At 38.5% G+C, this 26,617-nt stretch overlaps 1 protein-coding gene across 2 annotated transcripts in view; it reads left to right on the forward strand.

Annotated features, from left to right (window-relative positions):
• LOC125465925 (ran-binding protein 3) overlaps positions 1 to 26,617 on the forward strand; it is a 92,387-nt gene that overhangs the window by 53,849 nt on the left and 11,921 nt on the right. For both annotated transcript variants that reach the window (XM_048559931.2, XM_048559932.2), the window contains 6 exons: positions 1,425 to 1,558; positions 15,546 to 15,695; positions 21,020 to 21,129; positions 23,604 to 23,688; positions 25,015 to 25,150; positions 25,586 to 25,710. In XM_048559931.2, the coding sequence (XP_048415888.1) occupies positions 1,425 to 1,558; positions 15,546 to 15,695; positions 21,020 to 21,129; positions 23,604 to 23,688; positions 25,015 to 25,150; positions 25,586 to 25,710 (740 nt within the window). The remainder of the gene's footprint in view (positions 1 to 1,424; positions 1,559 to 15,545; positions 15,696 to 21,019; positions 21,130 to 23,603; positions 23,689 to 25,014; positions 25,151 to 25,585; positions 25,711 to 26,617) is intronic.

Below are 26,617 nucleotides of genomic sequence, written 5' to 3' on the forward strand. Positions count from 1 at the left end.
GGCCTGGAATCATCCTGGTCATTCTTCTCAACCCTTTCCATGCTTCTTCAGGTATGGTGACTGAAACAACCAGTTTTACTTTAATCCTGCTATGTGCATGGATATCATCCAATTATAATTACTAATATTGATAAAATTATAATGAATCCCTTTTTAAAGTTGTAATCTGAATCTTAGTATTCAAGTAAATGTTTTCAATGGTCTAACTTACTGTGATGTTACAGATTAAATTTTAGCAATTCTTCCATGTCATCAACTGAACCCATTATATTCTCAACTGAAGCACTTCTCCATTGATAATGTTCGTGAACATAAACATTTGAACCATTGAGCTTTAATAAGAAAGCCGTTGTCTGGTGACTTTTAAAATTGCACAGACAGGTAGAGATTCACTTTGTCTGGAGGATAATTCTTGGTTTACAATTTGGCTTGCTTGGATAGATGAAAAATATCACCTACCCAAATTGTAAATGTCTTGACTTTCCCTATATTTCCTCCTTGACAGTTCCGCCCTTCAACTTTAATCCTGCAGCTGGGTGTACAGAAAAGCTGCAGAACGGCACGCTCCCGAACTGCTCACTAAATTTCCTTGGTATTGAGTATCCAGGACACTCTCAAAAGTGGGAGTCACAGAAGAAATACTGGGTAAATTCAACAAAGCTGTTATTGCTAGCACGTCACTTGGAATAGGAGCATGTAATGTCAGAACATCACCTATGGAATGGTGAATCCAGTTAGCCGCCCATGCCAGCTTTTCAGCGTAACTCTGTATTGACATTAAAGTGTGCTTTATATACCGCAAAGACTGGTGACGTTTTAACTTTAAAAGGAGGTTGGACCGCATTGAAAGAGGTTGTGTGTGATTTTATTTTGTGGAAGAGGCAGCACCCTCATTATCCTCCCACCTATTGTTGGTTTATGTGACTGTTGCCATTGTCGTGTAATTATCTAGTACCACATATTAGTTTTACAACTGTAGCAACTTCATAGAAATTGGAGGAATTAGATATGAAAGATAGAATTTAACATAGTCAGATTTTAATTTGAGGTTTTTCTGCTGTATTGGAAATATCAACCTTTCTTCAAAGTGTGAAAGTCAATTTTGTGTATGGAAATATCTTCTTTAATGTTGCATTTCTGAGTGTGATAACATTACAATCTCCTCTGTTTTGTTTGCTGAATCCAATCTCTGGAGTTTCTTTAGATGTTTTTCATTATGTATGCCAACAATTCTGCAGTTTGAAACAGATGGGTCACTTGGAATTGCAGTATTGAGCATGCTGCATACCTGTGCATAGACTTGTCCTCCAGCTGTATCAACTCCCAATTAAGCTTTCATTTTTCAAGTAAGCCAAAACTCAGTACTATATGAGAGATGTAGAACTGAATCTAATTGCAATATTATTTATATATATATATTCCAGTTGCTAGCATTGGCACCAATGGTGTGAGCAAACAAACCGAAGAAACTATCTCAGCCCCTTCTGTAACTCTGAACAGCACGTCAGATGAAGAGACGACATCAATCAACAGTTCGACAGCCACACCTAGTCATATGGTATGTAACATGCCTGGAAGCATTTGGAATTTATTGGTTTTGGAGAATGCAAGCATGAGTAAATGTCTAACAGCGATACAAGTTGGTGAATGTCATGATGACTATTATTTTATTTCACAAATGTTGATGTTCAAGTAAAGCTGACTCAATTATGTTTTTTGTGTTAGCTGTTATCTCATGGATTCTTCTGATTTTTTTGATATCACGTATCGGCCAAATTCATTTTGCCTGGCCTCATGGATTAGTCGCCAAAATAATGGGCATTTGAACCTCTGCAGATGTTGTTATGCTGGCAGACAGGAGTACACAATAATAGTCTAGTAAGGACTTTGATATTTCTCACTCCGTCTTTGACATAGGCGAGGTTGTAAAGTTGATGAGAGTGAGAGACTTTGGTTACAAATGCATCTATAAGCATTGAAATTTGCAGTATACTGATACATCAACCTTTTGATTTCACTTCAATTTTTTTTTCAAAGTTTACTTCCTAGCCTTGCACTCTCCCAAGGTTTCCATACGGCAGTGGAGCTAGTTGACCAGAGCTGGGAGCTTAGTTCATGAGTATTAGATCATGTCCACATGCTGGTGGGCTTGCACACTGCATGCCTGAAGTCCAAAGTCTCAATTTAAAACAGATCCATATGGTCTCTTTAAGAGGCACATTCAAGGACTTGCTGATGAAGATGCTGTGTACTGGAAACAGCTTACACTAAATATGTCATCTTTCCAGCAACTGTAGCCAATCCAGGGCCTAACATGATCCATTGCATCCTCATGGATTGAAGGTTGAAAGGGAGACTTTGCTATTTGTATGACACAGAGTGTCCATAAATATTATGCAGTATTGCGCCCTGAAGAAGAGACATCAGTTTTGCTGCAGAATGTGAACATGTGAGACAACAGTGATGGCTTATGAGCCCAACTCGATTTAGCATAGGGAGCCCATGCTACAGGCTGTCCCCATTCATGGGAAGGATCATCAAACCCCACTAGTCTGCCAGTATCCCACCATGAGGCTGGCAACTCTCAAAGACTATGTTGTTGACCTGCCATGGTCCTTCTTCAGTAGCCAAGATGAGCTTGGAGTGTTTGCTTAACAAGAAGGCAGAATCCATTGCATCAGGTACATAAAGAAAACAGATAAAAAGAAAGAAGATGCTAGATCTTTGATTTGGCAAGCTGGAGTATCAGGAGCATGCTTCCAGGACTACCAGACAATTAGCAGCTGTTTGGTAATACGTGCAAGAGACTGTGGAACATGAACATGAACGTGGAACTTGAAAGGCTGAATGTTGATATGGTCTTTGTGCAAGTGATCAGACTTGGTGGGAGCAGATCGCTAAAAGAAAACAATTGCAAATTCACCTGGCATTGCAAGAATTCAGAGCAAGTGTCCAATTTCGAGGCTTTGCTGTAAGGGATTTGCTACCCTCATTGATAGAACACTGTCATACCTTCCAACAACTAGTTCTGCATGTGCTCTGTCCACCCAACTGTCAAATGAGCCAAGCTGTTTGGTAATACGTGCAAGAGACTGTGGAACATGAACATGAACGTGGAACTTGAAAGGCTGAATGTTGATATGGTCTTTGTGCAAGTGATCAGACTTGGTGGGAGCAGATCGCTAAAAGAAAACAATTGCAAATTCACCTGGCATTGCAAGAATTCAGAGCAAGTGTCCAATTTCGAGGCTTTGCTGTAAGGGATTTGCTACCCTCATTGATAGAACACTGTCATACCTTCCAACAAATAGTTCTGCATGTGCTCTGTCCACCCAACTGTCAAATGAGCCAAGTCACTCTGTACACATGATTCAACACTGCTCCAATACAGGGGTGAAGGATAAATTCTACTAGACAGTTCGGATAGAATCCTTAATTCAGAGCCTGTTTACCTACTGGGGAATTTACATGTGTGCACACAAGTACAAACATGTGATTTGGCCCTTTGAGGCAACTTCAGTATTCAGTAAGATCAAGGCTGATACCATACTCCACATTTCTGTCCAACCTTTTCGCTCTCTTGCTTATCAAGAATCTGTCAACCTCTACCCTGAAAACATTCAAAGACTCTGATTCCACTGCAGTTTGAAAAAGAGTTCGGAAAACTTCTTGACCCTTGAAAACAAAATAAAATTCTTTTTTTGTTGTCTTAAGTGGACAATGCTTTATTTTTAAACAGTGAATTTTAGCTTTAGATTCTCCCACAAGAAGAGACGCATCCTTTCCTGTAGTCCTGTCTGTCAGGACACCTTGGAATCTCTTTTCTTTTCATTCCAAATGCCTCTTACTCTCTTAAACTTAAATGAATGCAAAGACTCCTTATCCAACTGTTTATAAATAACCCACCCGTTCCAGGTACAAGCCCAGTATCCCTTCTCTGATCTACTTGTAACACATTTACAATCTTTAAGGAGGCCAATACTCTATCCAGTAGTCCAGATACGGTCTAGCCAGTGAACCTCCCTACCTTTTTATTCAGTTTCCTTTACAATGAATGATAACATTCTATTGGCTTTCTTAACCACTTGTTGCACTTCATACTAACCTTTTGGGGTTCATCAAGTAGGACACCCCAACCCCTTTGCATTTCAGAACTCTGTAATCCCGCGCAATTTAGATAATATACTTTTTTTTGTTGTTCCTGCCAAAGTGGATAGTTGCACATTCTCCCACATTGCACTCCATTGACCAGATCCTTAACCAATCACTTAGGATGACTCTTTGCAGAAACAATAACAGAAATTGCTGGAAAAGCTCAGCATGCCTGACAGCATCTGTGGAGAGAAATCAAAGTTAACGTTTTGGGTTGGGAGACCCTTTCTCGGAATCGCCCCTTGTAGTCTGCTTATGTCCACTTAAGAACTTGCATTCCTACCTACCTTTGTATTGTTGTCAAATTTAACCATACTCTTAGCCCCTTCATTAAAGCCATTTGTATAATTTGTCAAAAGTTGAGCCACCAGCATTAATCCCCATTGCTCACCACTCATTGCATCCAGTCAACCCAGAAGAAGACCCATTTATTACCCATTCCTATTAGCTAGTTAACCTTCTATCCATGCCAGTATGTTACTCCCTATATAGAAGGATTGTTATGTTCCACAGTTGTTTTAGAATCTTGTCAAATGTTAGCAAATTTTGAGAAGATTTGTAGCTCAGGTTGAGGTTCTGGATGTGAGTTTGCTTGCTGAGGTAGAAGGTTCGTTTTCAGACGTTTCGTCACCATTCTAGCTAACATCAGCAGTGAGCCTCCGGTGAAGCGCTGGTGTTATGTCCCGCTTTCTATTTATCTGTTTAGGTTTCCTGGGGTTGTTGATGTCATTTCCTGTTCTTTTTCTCAGAGGGTGGTAGATGGGCTCCAAATCAATGTGTTTGCTGATGGAGTTCCGGTTGGAATGTCATCCTTCTAGGAATTCTCGTGCGTGTCTCTGTTTGGCTTGTCCTAGGATGGATGTGTTGTCCCAATCAAAATGGTGTCCTTCCTCATCTGTACGTAAGGATACTAGTGATGTTGGGTCGTGTCCTTTTGTGGCCAGTTGATGTTCGTGTATCCTGGTGGCTAGCTTTCTGCCTGTTTGTCCAATGTAGTGTTTGTCACAGTTCTTGTAAGGTATTTTGTAAATGACGTTCGTTTTGCTTGTTGCCTGTATAGGGTCTTTTAAGTTCATTAGCTGCTGTTTTAGTGTGTTGGTGGGTTTGTGGGCTACCATGATGCCAAGAGGTCTGAGTAGTCTGGTAGTCATTTCCGAAATGTCTTTGATGTAGGGGAGAGTGGTTATGCTTTCTGGGCATGGTTTGTCTGTTTGTTTGGGTTTGTGGCTGAGAAATCGGCGGACTGTGTTCATTGGTTGCCCGTTCTTTTTGAATATGCCGTATAGATGATTTTCTTCTGCTCTTCGTAGTTCCTCTGTGCTGCAGTGTGTGGTGGCTCGCTGAAATAATGTTCTAATGCAGCTTCGTTTGTGGGTGTTGGGATGGTTGCTTCTGTAGTTCAGTATTTGGTCCGTATGTGTTGTTTACAGTACAAACCATGCCACACTGTGGCCTGGATACATCCAACAGCAAGATATAAGCGCTAACTAGATTGCGTCATTGCTAGTCATTAGGACGTGGATGTTCAAGTTTCTCATTCAAAGTACAGATTTTTGTCGTTATATCACCTTTGGTCATAATGCCTACTTGGATAAAAGAACATGTTCCTCAACTGAATTGAACAAGTACCCTCCAGCATTTTCTGTCGGATTGCAGAAGCACGATAGAGCATTCTTTGATACACTATTTCCAATAACACATCCTCAAGATGTGGTAGGAAAGAGTGAATTGAATTCAAGCTTTTGTGAATTACAAGAGAGTTACTGGGTAAGGAGGCTCTGAATGCACTCGGAGTCTCTCAAGGTGGAACAGACTTCTAGGCTATATACCGGTGACTAGTGGTCAAAACTTTACCAGAATATTCAGGTGCCCTTTGACATAGGGACTGCATACAGCATGTATGAAAGTATCAAAGAGACAATGATCCAACAGCAAAGGGAATGGCGTCATTGAAAACTAAGACTAGGAAGTTCATCATTCATTGCAGTAGGCAGTTGGAGAGATGGATGGAACATTACCTTCAATTATACCTCTGTACAAAAAAAACATTGTCATTTTGGAAGCTCTAGATACCATAGAAAGCTTGCCTTCATGTCAGAGCTGGATAACCAACCTACAATTCAAAAACTTATGAAAGCTACTGAATTGTTTGCCATAAGTAGAACTGCCTCTTGAACTCATCAAGCATGGGAAACTAGCACTTTTAAAGTATCTGCACAAACGTTCTGTTTCTGCTGGAGGGAGAGGGTATTGCCTTGATATATAAGATTGTAACCTCTACAAGTGCAAGAATGACTGCAGCAATTGCAGCAACTACTAAAATCTCACCCTGCTAAGCATTGTGGAAGAAGTATTTGCTTGTTGCAACTGTCAGACTGGAAACCTTGGCTGAGCACTAAATATTCTGAATCCTAGTATGCTTCAGAACTGAGTTCTACATTTGTCATGACTTTCTCAGTCTGACAGCTGAAAGATGAATGCCATGAACAAGGGAGACCACTACATGGTGCCTTCATCAATCTTACTAAGGTGTTCAGGCATGTGAGCAGAAGTACTCTTTAATTGGAGAAAATTGGCTACCTGCTGATTCTGCTGAATCAATCTTCACTTTTGATTTGTCGTAATGGATAAGGTTAACTGTGACAGGACGTATTGGAGCCTTTTGAGATCAGGAGTGGGGTCAAAAACAGTTGTTTTCTGCTCAAGATGCTCATCAGCCATCATATGCATTCATGTCAAATGAGCAAGGTCTCTGCCTAGACCAGGACCAGCAAAAAGCTGTTCAATGTTGCTGTAAGACCATGGGATCCAAAGTAAGGGCGTGACCAAGCCTCCTCAGAGTAGCTATACACTGATTGCTAGAGTGACATCATACCAAGAATGTCTGATGAGTCTGGTGCAAATGAGTCTGATTTTGATATGTTGGGAAATGTTTCATGACCTTCAGCATCAAGAAGATGAACTGTCATGGTCCAGGGTCTTACCGTTTCAGCAAAGGCAATGACAGCTTCATATATCTTGGATTTCTATCACAAGCAATTTGTCACTTTGGTACAATTTAATATATGCAATACAAAAGACCTGTGTGGTGTAGGAGTATGGAACAACAACCTGGCTAATCTGCATCCTCAGTGCACTGTACACTCATTAGACCTGAACAACAAATGATTGGAAAGAGAAAAGGTGGAAGAACAAATTAATGTTGGTTTTTGTTGTTACTTAACCTTTGGCACAGATAGGCAAATATGCCATTGTATTTTTGTGGATACAGAGGATATACTGTATTCCAAAGAGCATCATCAGCTGAAGTAGTTCCCTAAAAAGGGCATTTGAGGTCAGGCAGTGGAATGACTTCTGGAAATCGCTAGATGCTGCCATGGATGATTGCAGGATTGGTATTCTGGAACGATGAGTTGAAGCATCGTATTTATCTGGGCTTACCTGGTAAACTCTTTTGCAATGCTTTCCCCTTATAAGTGATAATGGTATACAGTTTCTAATATTTACAATATTATGTGAACTAGCTTCTGTGACAATAGACTGATTAGTTTATTAATCATTTGTTTCTTGGTGAGAATATCATATACAAATTCAGTTTGTTACATTGTAACAACAGTGCATTTTTAAGTTTAAAAATACAAAAGTCAGCATAGACCATACACCATTTAGATTTTGCAATGCCCACATGATACTGAAACGATAAATTTTAATTACTCAATGCAGCATTTTTGGTAATTTGAAACACTTGGAAATAATGAGATGTTGGCCTTGCTTTTCCCACGGTTACATAGTCCTGTCTGAAATGTCCATATCGACTATGAACATCTTGGCATAATCGGGGCTATTTCCGAATAAAGCTTATTAACCTGTTTCTATGAATGTGTTTGTAGTTAATTAATAATACTGCCCCTACCACTCGTGAAAAATGTCCCCTTTGTCCAGTAAAATTTACGTATTTCTCAATTACCTAAAAGGTACAATACCTCAGTCATATCCTTGTGACTTTTTCCAACATGTGCTCTTAGTGAAATTTTTCATAATGTTTACAGTACACCTACAACTGTTACAGTCTGTGCAGTTGAAATCTGTTACAACTTCCGGCTTTTATTAAATATTCTGGTGTTCAGTAGAAAGGGGCCATCATTACATGAACTTGCAGAATGTAATTTTATGTGCATTTTATAAAGGTTGCTTAGGAACTGGCTACAGTAATAACAATTGAATTGAAAGAAACCCTTCCGTTTTCCTAATGGCAACATTAAGAAGGAGGAAAAACAGTTGTGGTACACTGCTATTGCCTTTCTGAGCCAGAAGGCTTGGGCTCATGACCTACCTGCGATAGAAGTAGGAGTAGGCCTGACTGCTCCAGAGTTGTTTCATAACTCACCTGAACAGGTTTTTCAACACTGTCTGATATTAAGAAATGGAAAAAAAAAAGTGGTTCGTCGATAATGTAACTTGAGATTTGGATTTTAGCAGCCAAAAATTGTTGATTTTCAGTCAGGTTAGAGGTTAAAATTTAAACAATCTCAACTCCTCCAACCTATCTACTTTCAGACGTAGTAGAAACAGCAAAGATGCTGGACAATGGACAGCCAACCACACCCAGGAGATGGAATGATAATTTAAAATTTTTAATAAGGTTGGCTGCATCAGCATTAGCCTGTTTAAAGTTTCAACTGTAGTCAGACTGATAACAGAAGGGAAGTGTGACCAGCAACAAGAGAGAAAACAAGTGCCTTATGGCCCTGTTTGTGGCCAACAGAATCAGGAGGCTTCTGGTTCCCATCTTCAAGTCTCCAAACCGTCAGCCCTCTGCTCCTGTAGAAGGCCCCTCTGGGTTAGGAAATGTGTGTCTCTTCTTTCTGCTGGAGTTTGTGGATTGGACCTGCCATTCCAGAGTCTTTCCTCCCTTACTGGAAATGAAGCCCATCAAAGAGGCTGAATTTTGACAGATTGGCTGGAGATGTAAGATGCTTGCCACAGTTCGAATTATTCTGTTTGAAGTCTCATCGTGTGTATTTCATCGCTATCAATAGCCATGATTCATAGCTTAGACTGCTGACTCTAAACTGTAAGCAAAGTCAGTGATGGATCAACCAAATGTTAATACAATTGATTTCATTTGATTGTAGTATTTCACTTCAACTTGCATGGGAAGTAATTGATAATATTTTTCTATTGTTGCTAAATTTTGACCAGTATCAATAACATACAACTTATACCTTCTAACTTGATACCCCTTATGCAAACTCTCAGTACTCATCTTGCAGACCATGTGGCCTAAGCCTCTCTGTAGATGACAGACCAAGTTCACATGTATTTCTGATCTTTTTGCTTAAAATTGATTATTTTAAGCAGTGTGTTTATCAAAAGATGTGTTACTTGCATTTGATTGAAAGCAACCATGATGTATGTGTACTCCTATCTAATCCCTGGCCCTCATTGGTACAAAATACATTAGTTACTGGAACACGACTACCATGTTTTGGATTGTGAAGGGTATGTTTGTATACTTCCCTGGCAATCGACAGGGCCTTTCAGGTTTTTTTTTGCTGCACGTAGTTAATCAGTGCCATTCAGCTTTACAACGAACTTGTCTGGAAGTGGTCAGTTTCGGTTGAATTGTTTAATTTGAGGTAAGCTAATCAAAATTGAGCAGTCACATTTTTCTTAGAATGGATATCATACATGTGCCTGATATTATGCAGAAGAAAATAGAGGATCAGTGTAATCTCTGAACAACTTGCTGGAAATTAGTGACTAAGAATTCTAATTTTTTAAGTTCACAGAAGCAAAATACTACAGATGTTGGAAAACTGAAATAAATCAAAAAATACTAGAAATACGAGTCATGCAGAATCTGTTGAGGGAGCAGTTAATTTTTTTTAGGTTCATGCTGACCCTTGAATGGAATTTGAAGTAGGTTTGTTTATTTGATATGCAGATTAACCTGAAGAGTGAGAATCATATCAGTTACTGGGCTGTATCTTTATACAGAGTTACAATATTTAATCAGTACCTTAATTTAAACATGCTGTTAATTTTCTCAACTAATTTGTTCATCTGAAACAGTTATGAAGTGCTCTAAAGCTCATGTTTGCACAACTCTGACAGTTGCGTGACTACCTGTCAAACAATTATTAACTGGCTAAGGTTAGTAGTATTGTTGAAGGAAATCTTGAAAGAACTTGGCAATTACACCTACTTTGTCTTTGATCCAAATGTTCTTATGTCTGTTGTGTGTTCAAAGAATTCATTGCTAAGAACTATTTCTAGCTTTTCTCCTGTCAAGTTCCTAAAAATCTGGAATGTTTCAATAAGCTCACCTCTCGTTCTTCTGAATTCCAATGAGTATAGGCCCAACCTACTCAACTCTCCTCGTAAGACTGTTCTTCCATATCTGGTGTCAGCCTAGTGAACGTTCTGATGCCAGAATATCTCTCCTTGGGTACAGGGTCCAAAACTGTTCACTGTATCTCACCTGTGGTCTGACTAATACCTTGTGTAGTTTTAGCAAAACCTTACATATATTTTAATATTTGATTCACTTTGAAATAAAGGCTAACATAATCTAGGAGATTGTGACTCCTCTCCCAAAAAACTGCTGACTGCCTAATTTTCCTTCCTGACATTGTAAATGATTTCCTGTCTTCTGGAATTGATTTTTCAACAGTCACAGCCATTGCTCATTCCATCTTTACAAAATTTTTCCTTATCTTCAACCTCACATTTCTGTCAAAATTTTAAAGATGAGAATATCTCAAAAGTCTGTAACCATGTCTGCTGCATTTGATTCTCTTCAGTGTGGTTTCTGCATGCCCCTCATCAGAATCACTAATGAGATTCCCTGTACTTGTAGTCATGGTTCGTTATTTTTCATTGCCTTCCATAACACCCTGCAGTTTTTGACGCAGTTGGCCATGCCAATTTTCTTCAACATCTCCCTAGTGCTATCCAGTACAGTGAGGCCACTAGCAGTTGCATTCCCTGATTAAGTCAAATGACAGTATATCCAACATGGTTTATTTTCCCATCCCCCACATACTATCTTGAATGATGTGTCCTCTGTCTGAGTATGGAACCATTCGTTTGGATTGGAAAATTGCACATTTCAATTCACTATTTACGGAAGATGACAGATGGAAACAAGAGAATTGTGGCCGAATCTGAGATCTGTTGTGTCATTGTCACTTTCTGTAATTAAGAATAGGGTGATGAAACGCCTTGAACAGTTTCAGCTGATTAGACAAAGTCAGGAATTGATTGATAAAGCATAAGCCATTCTGGAAACTCTGAATATTTTGAAAGGTAGCTTATACACTGAACAGGAACATGTCTTTGGATATTATTTATGTGGAATTCCCAAAAGGCATTTGATAAATGTCCTGCTAATAGGCAGTTAATTGTAGTTGAAATTAGAAGGTGAAGGGGTGATTTGATGATGTTTTCATGTTATTAAGAAAAATGCATTGGGGGGAAATTATGTTCGATGAGGAGTCTGAATCTAACCTAAAAAATTAAAGCCATACCTTCCAAATGTAAAATTAGAATTTACTTCTATGCTCAAAAGTTGATAGAGGTTTGATACTGTCTCCTGCAAGTAACTGCTGATGCTGTATCAATTGTTAACTTTAAAACTAAGATTGATAGGTTTTTGTTGACCTAATGTGTTGAGGGATATGAGACAAAGGTGGGTATTTGGGGTTGGGGTTTAGATCAGCCATAACCTCATTGAATAGTGGATGAGGCTGAGGGTCTAAATAGTCTACTCCTATTTATGTGACCTTCCCTTGCTCAAATTTACATATGCTATGACTAAGAAACATCATCTGAAAGCATGGGCTGAACCTAATCCCCAACACTATATCTGCATCACTTGTCCCTTTGTCTGTGATGTCACCCTGCTTTGTCCACATCAGTATTAGCTGAGGTTTTCCTCCAGCTAAATATTATAAAGGCCAAAGGCTTAATCTTCATCCCTGTCACAAGCTCTCCTCTGTTGACTCCAACTTCCTCTCCAGTTGCTGTTTCAGGCTGAATCACACTGTTGGCATCTTGGCATTCTGTTAGACAATAAGGTGAGCTTCCAGTTCCTCTCAACATCTGTCATAGAACTCACCTACTTATATTTTATGGTATTGGCTAACTGTTTGCTGCTGAGACCCTCATTCACATTTTTATTACCTTCAGGTTTGATTGATTCAGTGCTCCATTCCTGGCAGGGGCTCCTGTCTTTCATCCTTCGATGAGCTTCAGCCTAACTGAAGTTATGCTGTTATTTCCAGTCATGCACCAAATACCAACCTCTGTCCTCAGTGCTATAAATTGGCTCACAAATGGTTAAATTTAAAATGTCGTCGTAGTGTTTTAATCATTATTTCTGTGAATTCCTTGAGCCCTCTATCTATTTTTCCCCTCCATCCAAAATCCTTTCTTTACAATCTATTATTCATTCCCTTTTTTTATACCCGTTCCTAATCCTGAAGGCTATTGTTAAAACCCATCTCATTGACTATCCCTCTCCTTCAAGTTTATTTAGTTTTGCATCTGTTTTTTCAATTCCCCACTGGAAGTGTATTGGAGCTTATTTTCTGCATTAGTTGTGCTATTTCAATGTAATTTACTGTTGTCTCAAGGCGCCCCTCAACACTGGCTTTTACTTTCATGATGTCAAAACTTCATTCAACGTCATACGGGTGGCTCTGGCATTGAAGGAAATGTTGGGAAAGAGTTGACTTTCATTAATATACATACTAATAATTACCTATGGATGACATAATTCATGGAAGCATTTGAGTGAGGAAAAGGGGTGTTAAGAGGGTGTCGTAATGGATCCTTCAACTTTGGTGCGGTCATGCAAAGAGAACAGGAGAACCCCTTGCTTTAATTGCACAAACTGAATTGTGACATTAAATATGAAACTACAGTCCCACAATGCAAAATTGTGATGGAAGATGATGGCATTTTCAGTTGTAACAACTAGGAAGTACTTTTGGCCATCATAAGTACTGGAACAATACTAAATGAATGTCAGTTTATTTCTTAATTCCTTGTATGTTTCCATGGTCAAAGAGGATAGGAGGGGATGATATAGTCACTGTAACAGATTGTTGATTTGAGCAAAGTGAAAATGTTTAACTTTCAAAAAAGTTGTGGTAGTGCCCCTACCTTTGAGCTAGGAGGCCTAGGATCACATCTACCTACTCAAGATGTGCATTGTAACACCTCTGAACATGTTGAGTAGGAAGTATCTTTACAAGAGAGGATAATTCAGAACAGGGAAGTAAATAATACATTCAAGGGCCAAGAACAAAGGGGTGTTCAAAATGATCCTCAAAATAAAACCACTTGATCGTGCATTTTTTTTTTTGAAGATGGGGTGAGGCAAGCATTGTTAAGAGGGTAAAGCCCAACAAATAGACATTAGTACCATTGTCAAGCAGGAGTGTAGAAATGTAATTAAGTGATCAGGAGTTGAGTGGGAAAGTTTTAAGAGAGCAAAATGGATCTTGTGAAATAAATGAGTTGAGAGAAGGCAAGGAGATTTTTTTAAAATGAGCTGGAGTGAGTGAGAGTGAATAAAGAGGTTCCAGAGATAAATAAATTTTGATAGTTTCAGTCTTGAAGATAAAATTTTCGAGAAGTTTATCTTTTGTTTTTCAGACAAGCGGGTGGGGAACTTTTAAGGTGGTTTGTTACAGAAAAGAAGGGTAGGGATTTATCCTTGCCCCCCAGAATTATTCCTGTATGGACACAGAGTTTAATTACGTAAAGGAGATCTGACAATATATAACACATTAAAGAAAGCTTGACAGTGGATGACGAGATCAGTCATGTGCCAGGTGCGTTCAAGTCTGTGATATGAAGAGTGACAAACTAGGAGTGAACTTATTTCAGGGAGAATTAAAGGTAGTTTCCAAGAAGATAAACATCCACAATAATGCCTTAGTGGGTGGAGGGTAGCAGTGCAGTGGGGAATGGGTAGTTGGTTGCTGTGGAGTAGATTTTCTTCTCTCCATTGTAGAAGATTTTGCGATTATTGGTATGTTGGGCAGGTGTGATTTGGGGTGCAAGACTGCATAAACTTCAACGGATTTGCTCTCTGTAGTAATTGTTGTAAATACTGAAGAGGTCGGGGATATCAGCACCTGGGTATGAGGGGGTTTGAAAGTTCTGTGGTGAAATGATCACATAGCACGAAAGCTGTTGAAAATAGGAGGAGGAGTTTGGTGAAAATCGCAGTGGTGAGAGCTTCTTTGAGCCAAAGGTACACCGAGTCATAGTCATATGGCACATATATGAAGAACAGCGGAAGAAATCAAGACGGAATTTGATAGCATCCCGTTGACTGCAAGTCAAACTTCCAGCAGCCGTCAGATGTTTGTAGATTTGGCAACGTGATATTGTCTGGCGATTGATGTTACAAGGTTGTTAAGCAGGCACTAAAACTATTGGAGGCAGCCTAAGGCCAGCTGAACAACCTGGAGATGTTGGTAGTCTAGGTTTTGAGGCTGGTTGTGATGTACGGGGCATGGAGAAAATGGTGACTCAGAGCAATCTAGTGAACTGTAGGTACTTTAGCTTTGGACTGTGTCTGGCTAACTTACTTGTTTCCTTGTTTGATTTCCTCAATTGGGTATTGATGATCTTGGTGCTGCTGGAGTATTCTCAAGAGAAGTAATGAACAATTAAGGGGACCACAGGTATGAACACGTTTGTATCCAATCAGGGCTCACCATGGTAAGAATTGGCTCGAAGTAATGATGCAATTTCCTGGCAATCATTAGTGCAAAATCTACCAAGGAAGTGGGTTAAATAGTAATCGTGGGAGGCACCACAGCCAAGCCAATCCTGTCCTTGTCCGATGACCGCAAATGCACTTTGCTAGAAAGTCACTGGATAATGATCAGGAGTGGGAGACCTGGCTGATTATTTTTTTCTCTCCTCCCTAGCCCAGGGGCACTAAGACCAATTGGAGCACCTGTACACCTGCTGCAGCTGAGATCAGCTAACTCAGGATAAACCAGGGATCGAACCTGGGATCTTCTTGGTTGTATGGCTCAGTTCTACACTGGGCACTAGTTTACCAATTGAGCCAACGGTGGAACCATATCTTGAACTTTGGTACGCAACTATTTGTATGTCGAGGTTGACTGATAAGGAAGAATGTAACATTCCTTTGTCTATTAAAGCTCTTGTTTTAAGTGCAGATTAAAAATTTTTAGAGATAATGATAGTGGAAGATCAATTGAGGCAGTCACTCTTTCTGTTTGGTAAGGTGGCCCTGAAATGGGGATTGGAAAGTTTGTTTATAAATCTTTATTGTATGACATTTAGGTTACTTTGTTTGTATACATGGTTTACTTAAAATTATTTCTCTACATTTCTAGGAGAATACGAAGTTAGCCGAATCATCAAAGTCGAAGAGCAGCTGTGAAGTAGATGAGAAGAAAGAAAAGTTGGACAGCCAGGAGCAGCCTGAACAACTTATGGAACAGACGAACTTCGTGTTTGGGGAAAATCTTCAAGACAGAGTGAAGGTTTATGTTATTCCAGTATTGAAAATCCACTTTGTCTGGCAGCATCTGTGAAGGAGAAAACAGACTTAACGTTTTGGGTCTGGTGACCCTCAGAACCAGTTCTGAGGAAGGGTCACCGGTCCTGAAACATGAACTCTGTTTCCTCCTTCACAGATGCTGCCAGACCTGAGCCTTTCCAGCAATTTTGCTTTTGTTCCTGATTTACAGCATCCGCAGTTCTTTTGGTTTTTATTGAAAACCCACTTGTGCTGTTCAATGCTCTTGCAGTCCCTTCTCTAGTACAGGCTTCCATTGAACAGTTTTGTTTTGGGTTAATGTAGTTTTGGTTAATTACTTCATGTCTCACATGTTGGTTCAAGCCTTTCTATAGTTTGATATTGATAGTGAAAGAGTGGCAGTGTACTATTAACTGATTTAAATGTAAGTAATATGTATCTTAACACCAAAGCCAGAATCTGTTGAAAGTTTAGTGTATGGAAATGGAGAATCAGTCATGTTTGTGTAGAATGAATTGATGAAAGATGATAAGAAACCGGAAAAATCACAATGAATTATATAAAACATTCCAGATTGATGTGTCTTCCACATCAGTAAGAATTTTAACTGTGAAAGGGAAATTGAACCTGAGAAGTAAGAGTTAAAGGAAACAAAGTACTAAAACAAGGTTATAGTAATTTGTAAATTCAGTGATGTTTTATTAACATTACTTACATTAATAAAGTTGTCTAGCAGACCCTAGAGTTGCATTTGTAGCAGGATGTATAAGAAGAGAAAGCTTACTAGACTAAGAGTTGGAATGAGTAGATTGCCTTATGAGGAAAGGCTAGCCAGGCTATACCTGTAACCTGTAGAGTTTAGAAGCATTAGAAGTGATTTAACTGAGACGTAAACAGTCCTGAGGGGACTTCACCAGATGGATGTCAAAAGGACATTTTCTTTTGAAGGACAATCTAGAATTAGTGATCATAGTCTGAAAATACGGGGCTGCCCATTTAAGACAGGGATGAGGAAGCATTTTTTGCCTGAGGGTTGAGAGTGTTTGGAATTCCCTTCCTTAAAAGATAGTGGATGCAGAATCTTCAAATATTTTTAAGGCCGAAGTGGGTCCAAGTCTTGATTATCAAGGGGATGAAATATAATCTCGATGCTCAGGAATACAATGTTGAAATTAAAATGACATCATTTGTGATTTTATTGAATTGCGAGCAAGCTCGATGGACCGAGTAGCTTAATGTTGTTCCATGTTTGGATGTTTGCACTTTTTGTAAGAATAAGTGGTACAAACCATCCAACAGTTAATGATATAAGATAGAAATACTTAAAAGCTGAAAAGTATCTCTAGATAAATTGAGAAATTGAAAATGAAATGTCACGTTTCTGCCAGAAGTATTTGATATGTTGGAGTAAACAGCTGTTTGGATGATGATGGCCAAATGATGTTTGCATTTAGAGTGTTCTATTACCAAAGATTTTGCTTCGGTATAAATTGTGGCGCCACAAGAAAGATATTATCTAAACAGAATGAGAACAAGGTCCGCTCTGTTACAGGTGCAACTTTTAATAACCTGGTTTTTTAATAAACCTGTTCATAGAATTTGTGACACACATCTGGAGCAGGTGGGACAGTAGGGACATTACCATTGTGCCACAAGAGGTCCCCGTTATGGGTCCATAACAATGTAATTATATAACTACCCAAGCCTGAGAACTTCCACAAAGACAAGATACTACAGATACTAGAAAACTGAAAACTAGAAAGTGCTGAAAATACTGAGCAGGTCAAGGGATATTTGTGAAAAGTGAAGCAGAATAAATGTTTTAAGTTAAGACCTTTACTCAGTGTAGGGAAATATTATAATGTTTTACACTGTGAAATTGGGACAAGGGATTTAAAATCAAACAAAAGGAAACATCTGTGATAAGGTTGAACATGGGCGATGTTAAATGACAAATAGCTGATGTCGCAGAGTTGGACTTCTTCACACCGAAAGTGGTTAATGTGTGCCAGAAGATGCAGATACAGTTACTTTTAAAAAACATTTGGATAGGTACATGAATAGGAATGATTTGGAGAAATTGGGCCTGGTGCCAGCAGGGGGCGGGCTGGTTTAGTTTGGAAACATGGTAGACATGGACTAGTTGGACTGAAGAGTCTGTTTCCATGCTGTATGATGCTTTGACCTCTAAAGGGAGTGGACATGAGACATAGAAGGAAATGCAGGATGTTTTCAAGGAAGGTGTGAAAGGCAGAATAATGAGCTGCTGCCTTCCAACTGCAAAAGCAGTAGAAAAATTTGTTTACAGCGAGAATATACAGCAAGTGAAACAAAACAAAATGGATGCAGGGAGGAGGGTCTGAAATTGTCGAGTTCTGAGTGGATTTTGGAAGCCTGCAAAGTGCTTAATTCAAGATGAGGCTGCTGTTCTTTGAGTTTGTTGAATACCTACTGCAGTAAAGACTGGGGCAGAGACATTGGCATGAGAGCATAATGAGCTGGAGAACAGCCTTGCTCAAAAAAATTAGGAATTTTCATTGGAATAAAAGGTTTTAAGGGGAAGATTGTCAAAATAATGAAAGGACTGATGATGAAATGCAAGATTGTTCCTAGTGATTGGCCAGTTTATAAAATCAAAGAGAATAAGAAGCATTGCCTTTAGAAGAATATAAAAACAAGTAAAGAGTGATACTTTTTCCAGAGTTACTAAAACGTGGAATTCTTTACCTAAAGTGAGCACTGAGTCATAGACAATATGATTAGAAAAGGAATGCAATAAATAATTGATTTGAAAGATCATAGTCATGTAGGAAACTAAAAGGAAGTTCAGCAAGTTCCAGTGGAAGAGAAAGAACTGGCATGTATGATGTATCAAATGGCTCCTTAACTGTAATTTTAATGATTCTTTTAACTGAACAACTGTAAATGCAGAAAGAGTTCACTAGTATGTATAGAAGAATCTAAACTGAAAAGTTATTAGGACAGAAGAAAATAAGATGACGATGAAAGAAAAGAGGACAACAGATTCAAGATGAAGAAGAACCATTAACTATGAACTTATCTCAGATTAGGTGAATTGTGGTTAGCAAGCATGTTGTAAAGAAGTGACAACTTACAGCAAAAGGCATTTAAAGAACATAGGAATGTGAAACATTATTTTCAAACCTTAGGCTACTTCCCTATATTTTATAAGAAGACGTTGTGTTGCGCACGTGAACATCCAGGTAAAGATAAAGGAAATTGATGTTTTGCGTTGACTTTGCATTTTGACAAAGAGCCCAAACTCAGAGTGTTGAGTTATCTTTTGTTTTTCTGTGTTTAAGCTCTTATATACCTGTAGTTTTTTCCTTTTCACATTTCACAGCTGCTTGCTTTTTGTGAGTGTCTTTCTCTGATCCATTTCACTAACTCTTGTGCAGTTCTGTGAAACTTGTTTAAATTCTAGAAGTTTACAATCAAGCCTCCACTGAGAAAGTGGACTCAAAGGAATATGTAGTTTGTACAACACAACAGGAGTTTAAAATTCAGCCATTCACAGCCAGAGAGGAATTTCACACTTAATTTAGTAGTCTTTGAAAATAATTATTATAATTTGATCCAGGAAAAATTAGGGTTGTGCTTGTTAGAGTTCCTATCCTTAGTGTAGAGGTAATTCATGAAAACAGTTGTGTGTTGGGAATACTTCTCTTCCCCCACTTTAAATGTACTAAAGGACATGAAAATCTTCAGTACTTGTAAGTAGAAAGAAATAAGGAATGAAGTTAGAAGCTATACATTACAGTTGCTCTTAGTATTGTCTGAAAAAAAGATAAAGTTGAGTTTGTTGATTCCAGATGAACAGTAAATAATAGAAATGATGTACTGTTCACTTGTCAGACGTATGAAGCATATTGTCACCTTGAATTCATGTGGAGTGATACTATAATGATTCGTAATACCTGAAATGTTAAAATATGAAAAACTGCTAGTGGAAATTAAGCTTATTTTATTTGAAAAGACTCCATGGAGTTTTCCTTATTAAAAACTGAACTCAAAATTGCCTCCAAATAGTTCACCAAAGTAGAATTTTAATACTAAGGGGGCCTGAGATATAGAAGTACGAAGAAAAATGTACAGCCATTTGACCCTGCATCTCTGTGCTGAGCTTTACGCTGCATCCTTCCTCATCCCTTTGTAATTCATATGGCTTATTTCATTGAAAGGAGATTTATTGCAAGATTTAGTGAAAAGATGAGATTGATATTAAACTAAACTTGGGTTTTAACTTTGGTATTAAATTAAACTTTAGTTTCTGTTCCTATAAGCTCTTTTGTTCTGTAAAAGATGTTTTAAGAAATACTAGCAGAGTCCTGCAAAACATTCATAACCTTATTTGTACGTTTAGTCATCATGTCATCCATTTTCCTCCTCTCTCCAATCCTCCAATACCATCCCATTTCCATTCTTTCTCTGCTTAGCCATTTGATGACATCCTATCCCTCTCAATCTTCCTATGCTAATCAGTGCTTTGCTATTTCACTTTCCCATCCAAGCCCTCAGTTGCCATTTCTCATTCCTTCGTATGCTAGCCCATGATCCCAAACCAACGCAATCTTTCCTTGCTACCTTTCCCTTCTGATCCTTCCATCCTGCCCCCATTCCAAGCCAGTTCATTCGTTCCCATTCCATATCTCACATGTATTCCCTCCAAAGCCAACATACAGCAGTGTCATCCCGTCTTCACATTTTACATGCTGTACAAAACCCCTTCATTCGCCATCCTAAAGCAGCCCTGGTGTGTCATTGGGCCCCTTATGCTTTATGTTTTTCTCATCCAGGAAGTCTCAACCCTGACTCCTTCTGAACTGCCATCATAAAAGTTCATCCCTGGGATAACTTTATAATTGAGTTTTCCTTAATTTATGTTCTTTTTCTCAAACAATTCCACCCCGTGAACCCATGATAAACGATCAGCAGAAGCATGTAAATCAAATTCTGTGGTGTTCTGTACATCCTAATGCCTAAATGTGCACCAGGCTCCTGCCACTGCAGATCACCAACCAGTCAGAAGAAAAAACTTTATAGCTCCTATAAATACTAGAGCAAAGTTAGTTTTCAGTTTTACCTTATTTTGAAGTTAGCAGCTTGTTCTGAAGCCCTATAACTTTTGGAAAGTGTATTTAGAAAGCAAAAACCAACCTGAGTTTTTTTTTAACCTACTGCATAACACTCAGCAAAAAAAAACAGTATCAAGAGAGAAAGGCAAAACTGATGATAGTTTTGAGTACTTGTAACCGGGATGACCTATATTCTAGCTTGTACATATCTGTTATGTGTGATATGTTGCAGATGATGGAGGGCAGTGATTTTACATGTCCTCTGAAGCAAAGTTCTGCAGATGGAGAAACATTGCCAGCAACCAACTACTTCCTCCAGTACATCAAACAAAACACTGCAAAGTAAGTGTCTAAATTTAATTATTTATATAGAATCAGCAAAATCTACAACTTCTGACTCCAGGACTGTAAAGGAAACTGATAATATGTTATCGGTTCTGTTTAGAAATGAGGATTGAATGTTCTTTAAGGACATATAACGGTATTTGCAAAGAATATTGTCTTTGTCCATGCATTTCAAACTTGCTTTAAGTGATGCCTTGCCGTGTACCCCTCACTTACCAATCTGCCGTACAATTTAAAAACTGTAAATTCAGAATTTTATATACTATCCTTGCAATCAAAATTATATTCTATAATAATGCTGCTGTAGACTTATAGTTTACTCCATTGTGTAATTTTCACTTCTAAACACCATGACTGTAATATGCGACAGTTCAGTCCAATTCTGTTCCTTCATCAACTTGATCTCTAACAGTGCATCTTGATCACCACGTCATTCATTTGTACTTTGAAGATTATTTTGTTTCAGTTCATTGCAGATGTAGTTTTACCATGTTTCTCATGTTTAGTAATAGTTAGCACCTTTTATCACTGATTTTGGTGTTTTTCAAGTCTGTTGACGTCTTGATAGCAGAATCTGAAAACTGAGATTGGCAGATTCTCATCTTGTTACCATCTTGATGTTATCAAAATCCAAGTATCAACTTTGACCTTATTATGGCGGTAAATTTCATTCAAATAATGAAAGGAAGACATAAGTGCTATCTCTTGCTCAATAACTTTCTGGGTGTGCACATATGAATGCCAATAGCCTATGCCGAACTTGCTTCTAACATGGAGATGCAAAAGAATCCTGTTCTATTTCTCCTATTTCTTCTTCCACCAGTCCATAGAGATGTGCTGTGCTGCTAGTCAGGGATTTTTGATGATAGTGAGAAAGACAGCATTTAACAAGCATTGAAAACTTGGATGCTTAACTTTATATCTTCTGACCCTGAAATAAATGATGTCAAATTCAGTGAATTATAAGAATTTAAAAAGTATGTACAGATGAAGATGACTATCCAGCATGACCCTTCATAGAAATTCATAATTTCTATTATGAACGGAGGGAGGACGGTGGCTCACTGGTTAGCACTGCAGTCTCACAGCACGAGAATCCCGGGTTCGATTCTACCCTCGGGTGACTGTCTGCGTGGGTTTCCTCCAGGTGCTCCAGATTCCCCCCTCAATCCAAAGATGTGCAGGCTAGGTGGATTGGTCATGCTAAATTGCCTGTAGTGTTCAAGGGTGTGTGGGTTATAGGGGGTTGTGTCTGGGTGGCATGCTGTAAGGGTCATTGTGGACTTGTTGGGCTGAAGGGCCTGTTTCCACACTGCAGAGATTTTGTGATTCTCATTTACACCTCAACAGTGTCTCTTGAGTATTGAGTTTTTCATTCTACTGCACTACCCAGATAAGTACTGTAAGTACCTCCTTGCTTGAAGGAGTGCTTTGTTCTGATGTGGTCCTTTGCTAATTTGTATGTGTCCCTTTTTCCTGTGGTTATGATTTATCTTTAATCTTGCACTTAAAAATCAATTGATCCATTTTTCATGATACCTTGTGTTTCTACATGCTTAGGCTGTGAAGACCCTAGTGTTTAATTTTTTCCAGCCTTTCCTCGGAAATTTCTCAGATTCCAAAAGTTAATCTTTTAGTCTTTGTTCATGCTGCTGTCAGAGTTCAGATGTTTCATCTGTGTCATAGCCATAACATGATGTAGCCGTACCAGAGTATTGTGTGTCACAAAGACTTGGGTAGTTCAGAATTCTCCTTCTTTCATTGATTACTAGATATGCTGGATATAGTTTATAAATAAGGAGTTCTTTATTTTGGTGGAAATAAGAATTTCTTTTCCATCAAAGTTGGAAGTTTTTGGAACTCTTTTCCCGAAATAATGATGGAGGTAGAGTCTTGAATATTTTCAAACCTTCTCGATGTGAGTTTGCTCGCTGAGCTGGAAGGTTAGTTTTCAGACATCTCGTCACCATTCTAGGTAACATCATCAGTGAGCCTCCGACGAAGTGCTGGTGTTATGTCCCGCTTTCTATTTATCTGGTTAGGTTTCCTTGGGTTGGTGATGTCATTTCCTGTTCTTTTTCTCAGTGGGTGGTAGATTGATTTGGAGCCAATGTGTTCGATTTTCAAACCCTGTTAAACAAGGCATTTAAAGATTATCTGGGGTAGTGGGGAATATCGAGTTGAGACTAAAGTCAGGTCAACTGTGATCTGTTGAATTAAGTAGCAGGCTCAAAGGATTGAATGGTTTACTCTTCTTAATTTGTATGATCTTACACTAAATACTGAGCTTGATGGCCCTTTCAGGTCACTTCCAGCCTCTCTCAGAAATGGTGTAACACCATTGACTAAATGTATTTACTCTTCTGTCTGCTATTCTTTAAATTTGTAGTTCATTGCACTTACCCATACTGATTGAATGCTGTATTTCTGGCCAGTTCATTGGAATTTATTTATTTTTATCTCAACTACAGTCTGTTGGATTCTGGAGAAAATGCAGATAGCAATACGAGAAGTGCCAAGTTTGTTTTTGGGGAGAACATGAGTGAGAGGGTACTGGTGAGTGCAGCAAATATATATTTTCATATGTTCTTTTCACTTTGTTGCAAGTTTAGCATGTGTTAAGAAGAAGACAGACACTAATGTATATAACTGGTATTTTGGGAGCAATTCTAGAGTCATAGAGTTATACAGCACAAAAAGAGATCTTTTGGCATGGACTGGTTAGGCCAATCATAATCCCAAACTAAACTGGTCCCACCTGCCTGCGCTTGGTCTATATCCCTCCAAATATTTTATTCGTGTACTTATCCAATGTCTTTTAAACATGGTAACTATAGTCGTATCCACCACTTCCTCTGGAAGTTCATTCCACACACATTCTCTGCCAAAGAAAAAGTTGTCCCTCTTTTTTTTAAATCTCTCTTCTCTAGCCTTTAAAATATGTCCCATAGTCTAGGGAAAAGACACCTGCCATTCAATTTATCAATACCCCTCATAATTTTATAAGCCTCTGTAAGATCACCCCCTCAACCTGTTACACTTCAGTGAAAAAAGGTTCCATCGATGCACCCTCTCTTTATAACTCAAAGTCTCTATTCCCAGCAACATCCTGGTAAATCTTCTCTGAACCTCAACATGACGTCCCAACTCTCATACTCAAGGGTCTGAGCAATGTAGGTAAGCGTGCTAAATGCCTTCTCACCACCCTGTCTACATGTGACTCAAACTTCAAACAGTTATGTACCTGAACCCTCTGTTCTGGTCTCTCTGTTCTACAAAACTACCCAAGGTCTTACTTTTAGCTGGGTAAGTCTTGCCATTGTTTGTTTTTACCAAAGTGCAATACCTCTCTTGTATCCAAATTAAACTCCATCTGCTACTCATCAGCCCATTGACCCACTTGATCAAGATTTCTTTGTAATCTTAGATAAACAGCTTCACTGTCCACTAGACCACCAGTTTCAGTGTTACTAACAAACTTACTGACCATGTCTTCTAATTCACATCTAAATCATTTATATGAATGACAAACAAAAGTGGAACCAGCACTGACCCCTGTGGAACAGTGATAATAATAGGCCGCCAGTCCGAAAACCAACCCTCCTCCACCGCTCTGTCTCCTGCCATTAGACCAATTTTGTATCCAGTTGGCAAGCCCGCCCTGAATCCCATGTGATCTAACTTTACTAATTAGTCTACCATGCAGGAACATGTGAAAGGATTCTATTGAATTGTTTTAAGATTTTTAGTAGTTTAACATGGTATGGACATTAATTTAATAGTTGATAGTTTGTCAACATTTGCTATATTTGAATATAGATTGTAGAGTAGTAACAAAGAAGCAGTTGACAATGTACCTAGAATTATTCATTGTATTTACAGAGCTTGCCACGAGCAGGTGATGTGAGCATTGAAAGCAACAAAGAACAGCTATTTGGAGAAAATGTAGCTGTTTCAACAGGATCTGTTCCTGAACCATTAGCAGAAACTACACCTGAGAAAGCTACCGATTGGTTAGGTAAGGGAAATTAGTAGTTCCACTGGCCTTTAATAAAAACAGAAATTGCTGCAGTTCAGGCAGCATTTGTAAAGAGAAGAAAAGATTTAGGTTGGTGATTTTAGTCAAAACTCAAGTTATTGACCTGAAATGTCATTTCTATTTTTCTCTTCATAGCTGCTAACTGACCCGCTGAGTATTTCTAGCATTTTGTATTTTCAGTTCAGTTTGTCAACATTTGCAGTATTTAGTTTTACTACCCAAAACTTTAACCTAGTATATTTTATCTGCTAGCATTGTAAGATTTTAATTTGCTTTTGTGGAATGATGTTAGCAAAGGTCACTGCTGCATTTACTTGTGGAACAAAGGTTGCTGCATTTGAAAACCAGAAATCACATGGAGTATTTGAAGCTCCAGATATGTGCAAAGAGTAATTAACTTCTGTTTAATTCCAGTAAACAATGTGACTGAATCACTAGAAGAATCTGCAGCTGCTTATACCAAAGCAACAGCCAAGAAATGCTTGTTGGAAAAAGTGGAAGTTATCACTGGTGAAGAAGCTGAGAGTAATGTCTTGCAGGTATGTGATTAAAACTCCAAAAATGTCTGTTTTGTATTTAATTTGTCTAATTCTTGATTAGTGCTGTCCATTCTACTACTATTAATAAATTTTATATTTTTTACATTTTCCTTCTTTGTAGCTGCCCAATCTAGAAATTTATTACCAAGATTACTACTGAAAAATTTAAAGTGGCAAATGGCTGCCTAGTTCTTGATATGACCAGCAATAGTACAAATAGCTCATTAACTCTCTTCTGCAGTTTTGTTGGCCAGAGCGGCTATTACTATTTTAGTCCCAATTACTGTCCCCTATTCCATTTCCACTTCTTTTTTAAAGTGTTTGATTCCATGTAAGTCTCATGTTAACCTCAAGCATCTACTTCTTATCAACTGCCTGTGGTAACATATTTGGATTTTTGTTCCAACATCTTGCCATCTGTACCAGTTCATTCTTCTGCTTTGTTAAGAAGCTGCGAAATGTTGAAGTATTGCCTGCAGTCCTTGGTAAAATTCATTTCTGAAACTCTAGAAGGGCCTTTACAAATTTCCACTGAGTTTTAGGCAGCTGTATGGTCAGTGCTGTAATCTTGAGCTTTCAAATTTGTTTTATTTTTATTTTGCTGTGGTAATTAATGTGTTTGGATGATCATGTTATTCAATGGGCATGGATTTATGTAAATATTTACTTCCAGATCATGCATTTTGAAGGCTCTGGCTTGTGTTTTCCATTAGAACTTTGTTAATTTAGATAATTCCTAAATATTTTGCTCTCATTATAAAGTGTTGAATTTGGATTTGATATTACATGTTTATCTTGAGAACATAGTCATCTCCATGGTGTTGATTGTCAGACTTTTGCTGCACTTGGAGATTAACCTTGACCAGAAGTAATGAGTTTTCTGGTTCTGTTGATATCATTGTGAGGT

Source organism: Stegostoma tigrinum, chromosome 30, assembly GCF_030684315.1.
Source record: "Stegostoma tigrinum isolate sSteTig4 chromosome 30, sSteTig4.hap1, whole genome shotgun sequence".
In the NCBI taxonomy this organism is placed as follows: Eukaryota; Metazoa; Chordata; class Chondrichthyes; order Orectolobiformes; family Stegostomatidae; genus Stegostoma; species Stegostoma tigrinum.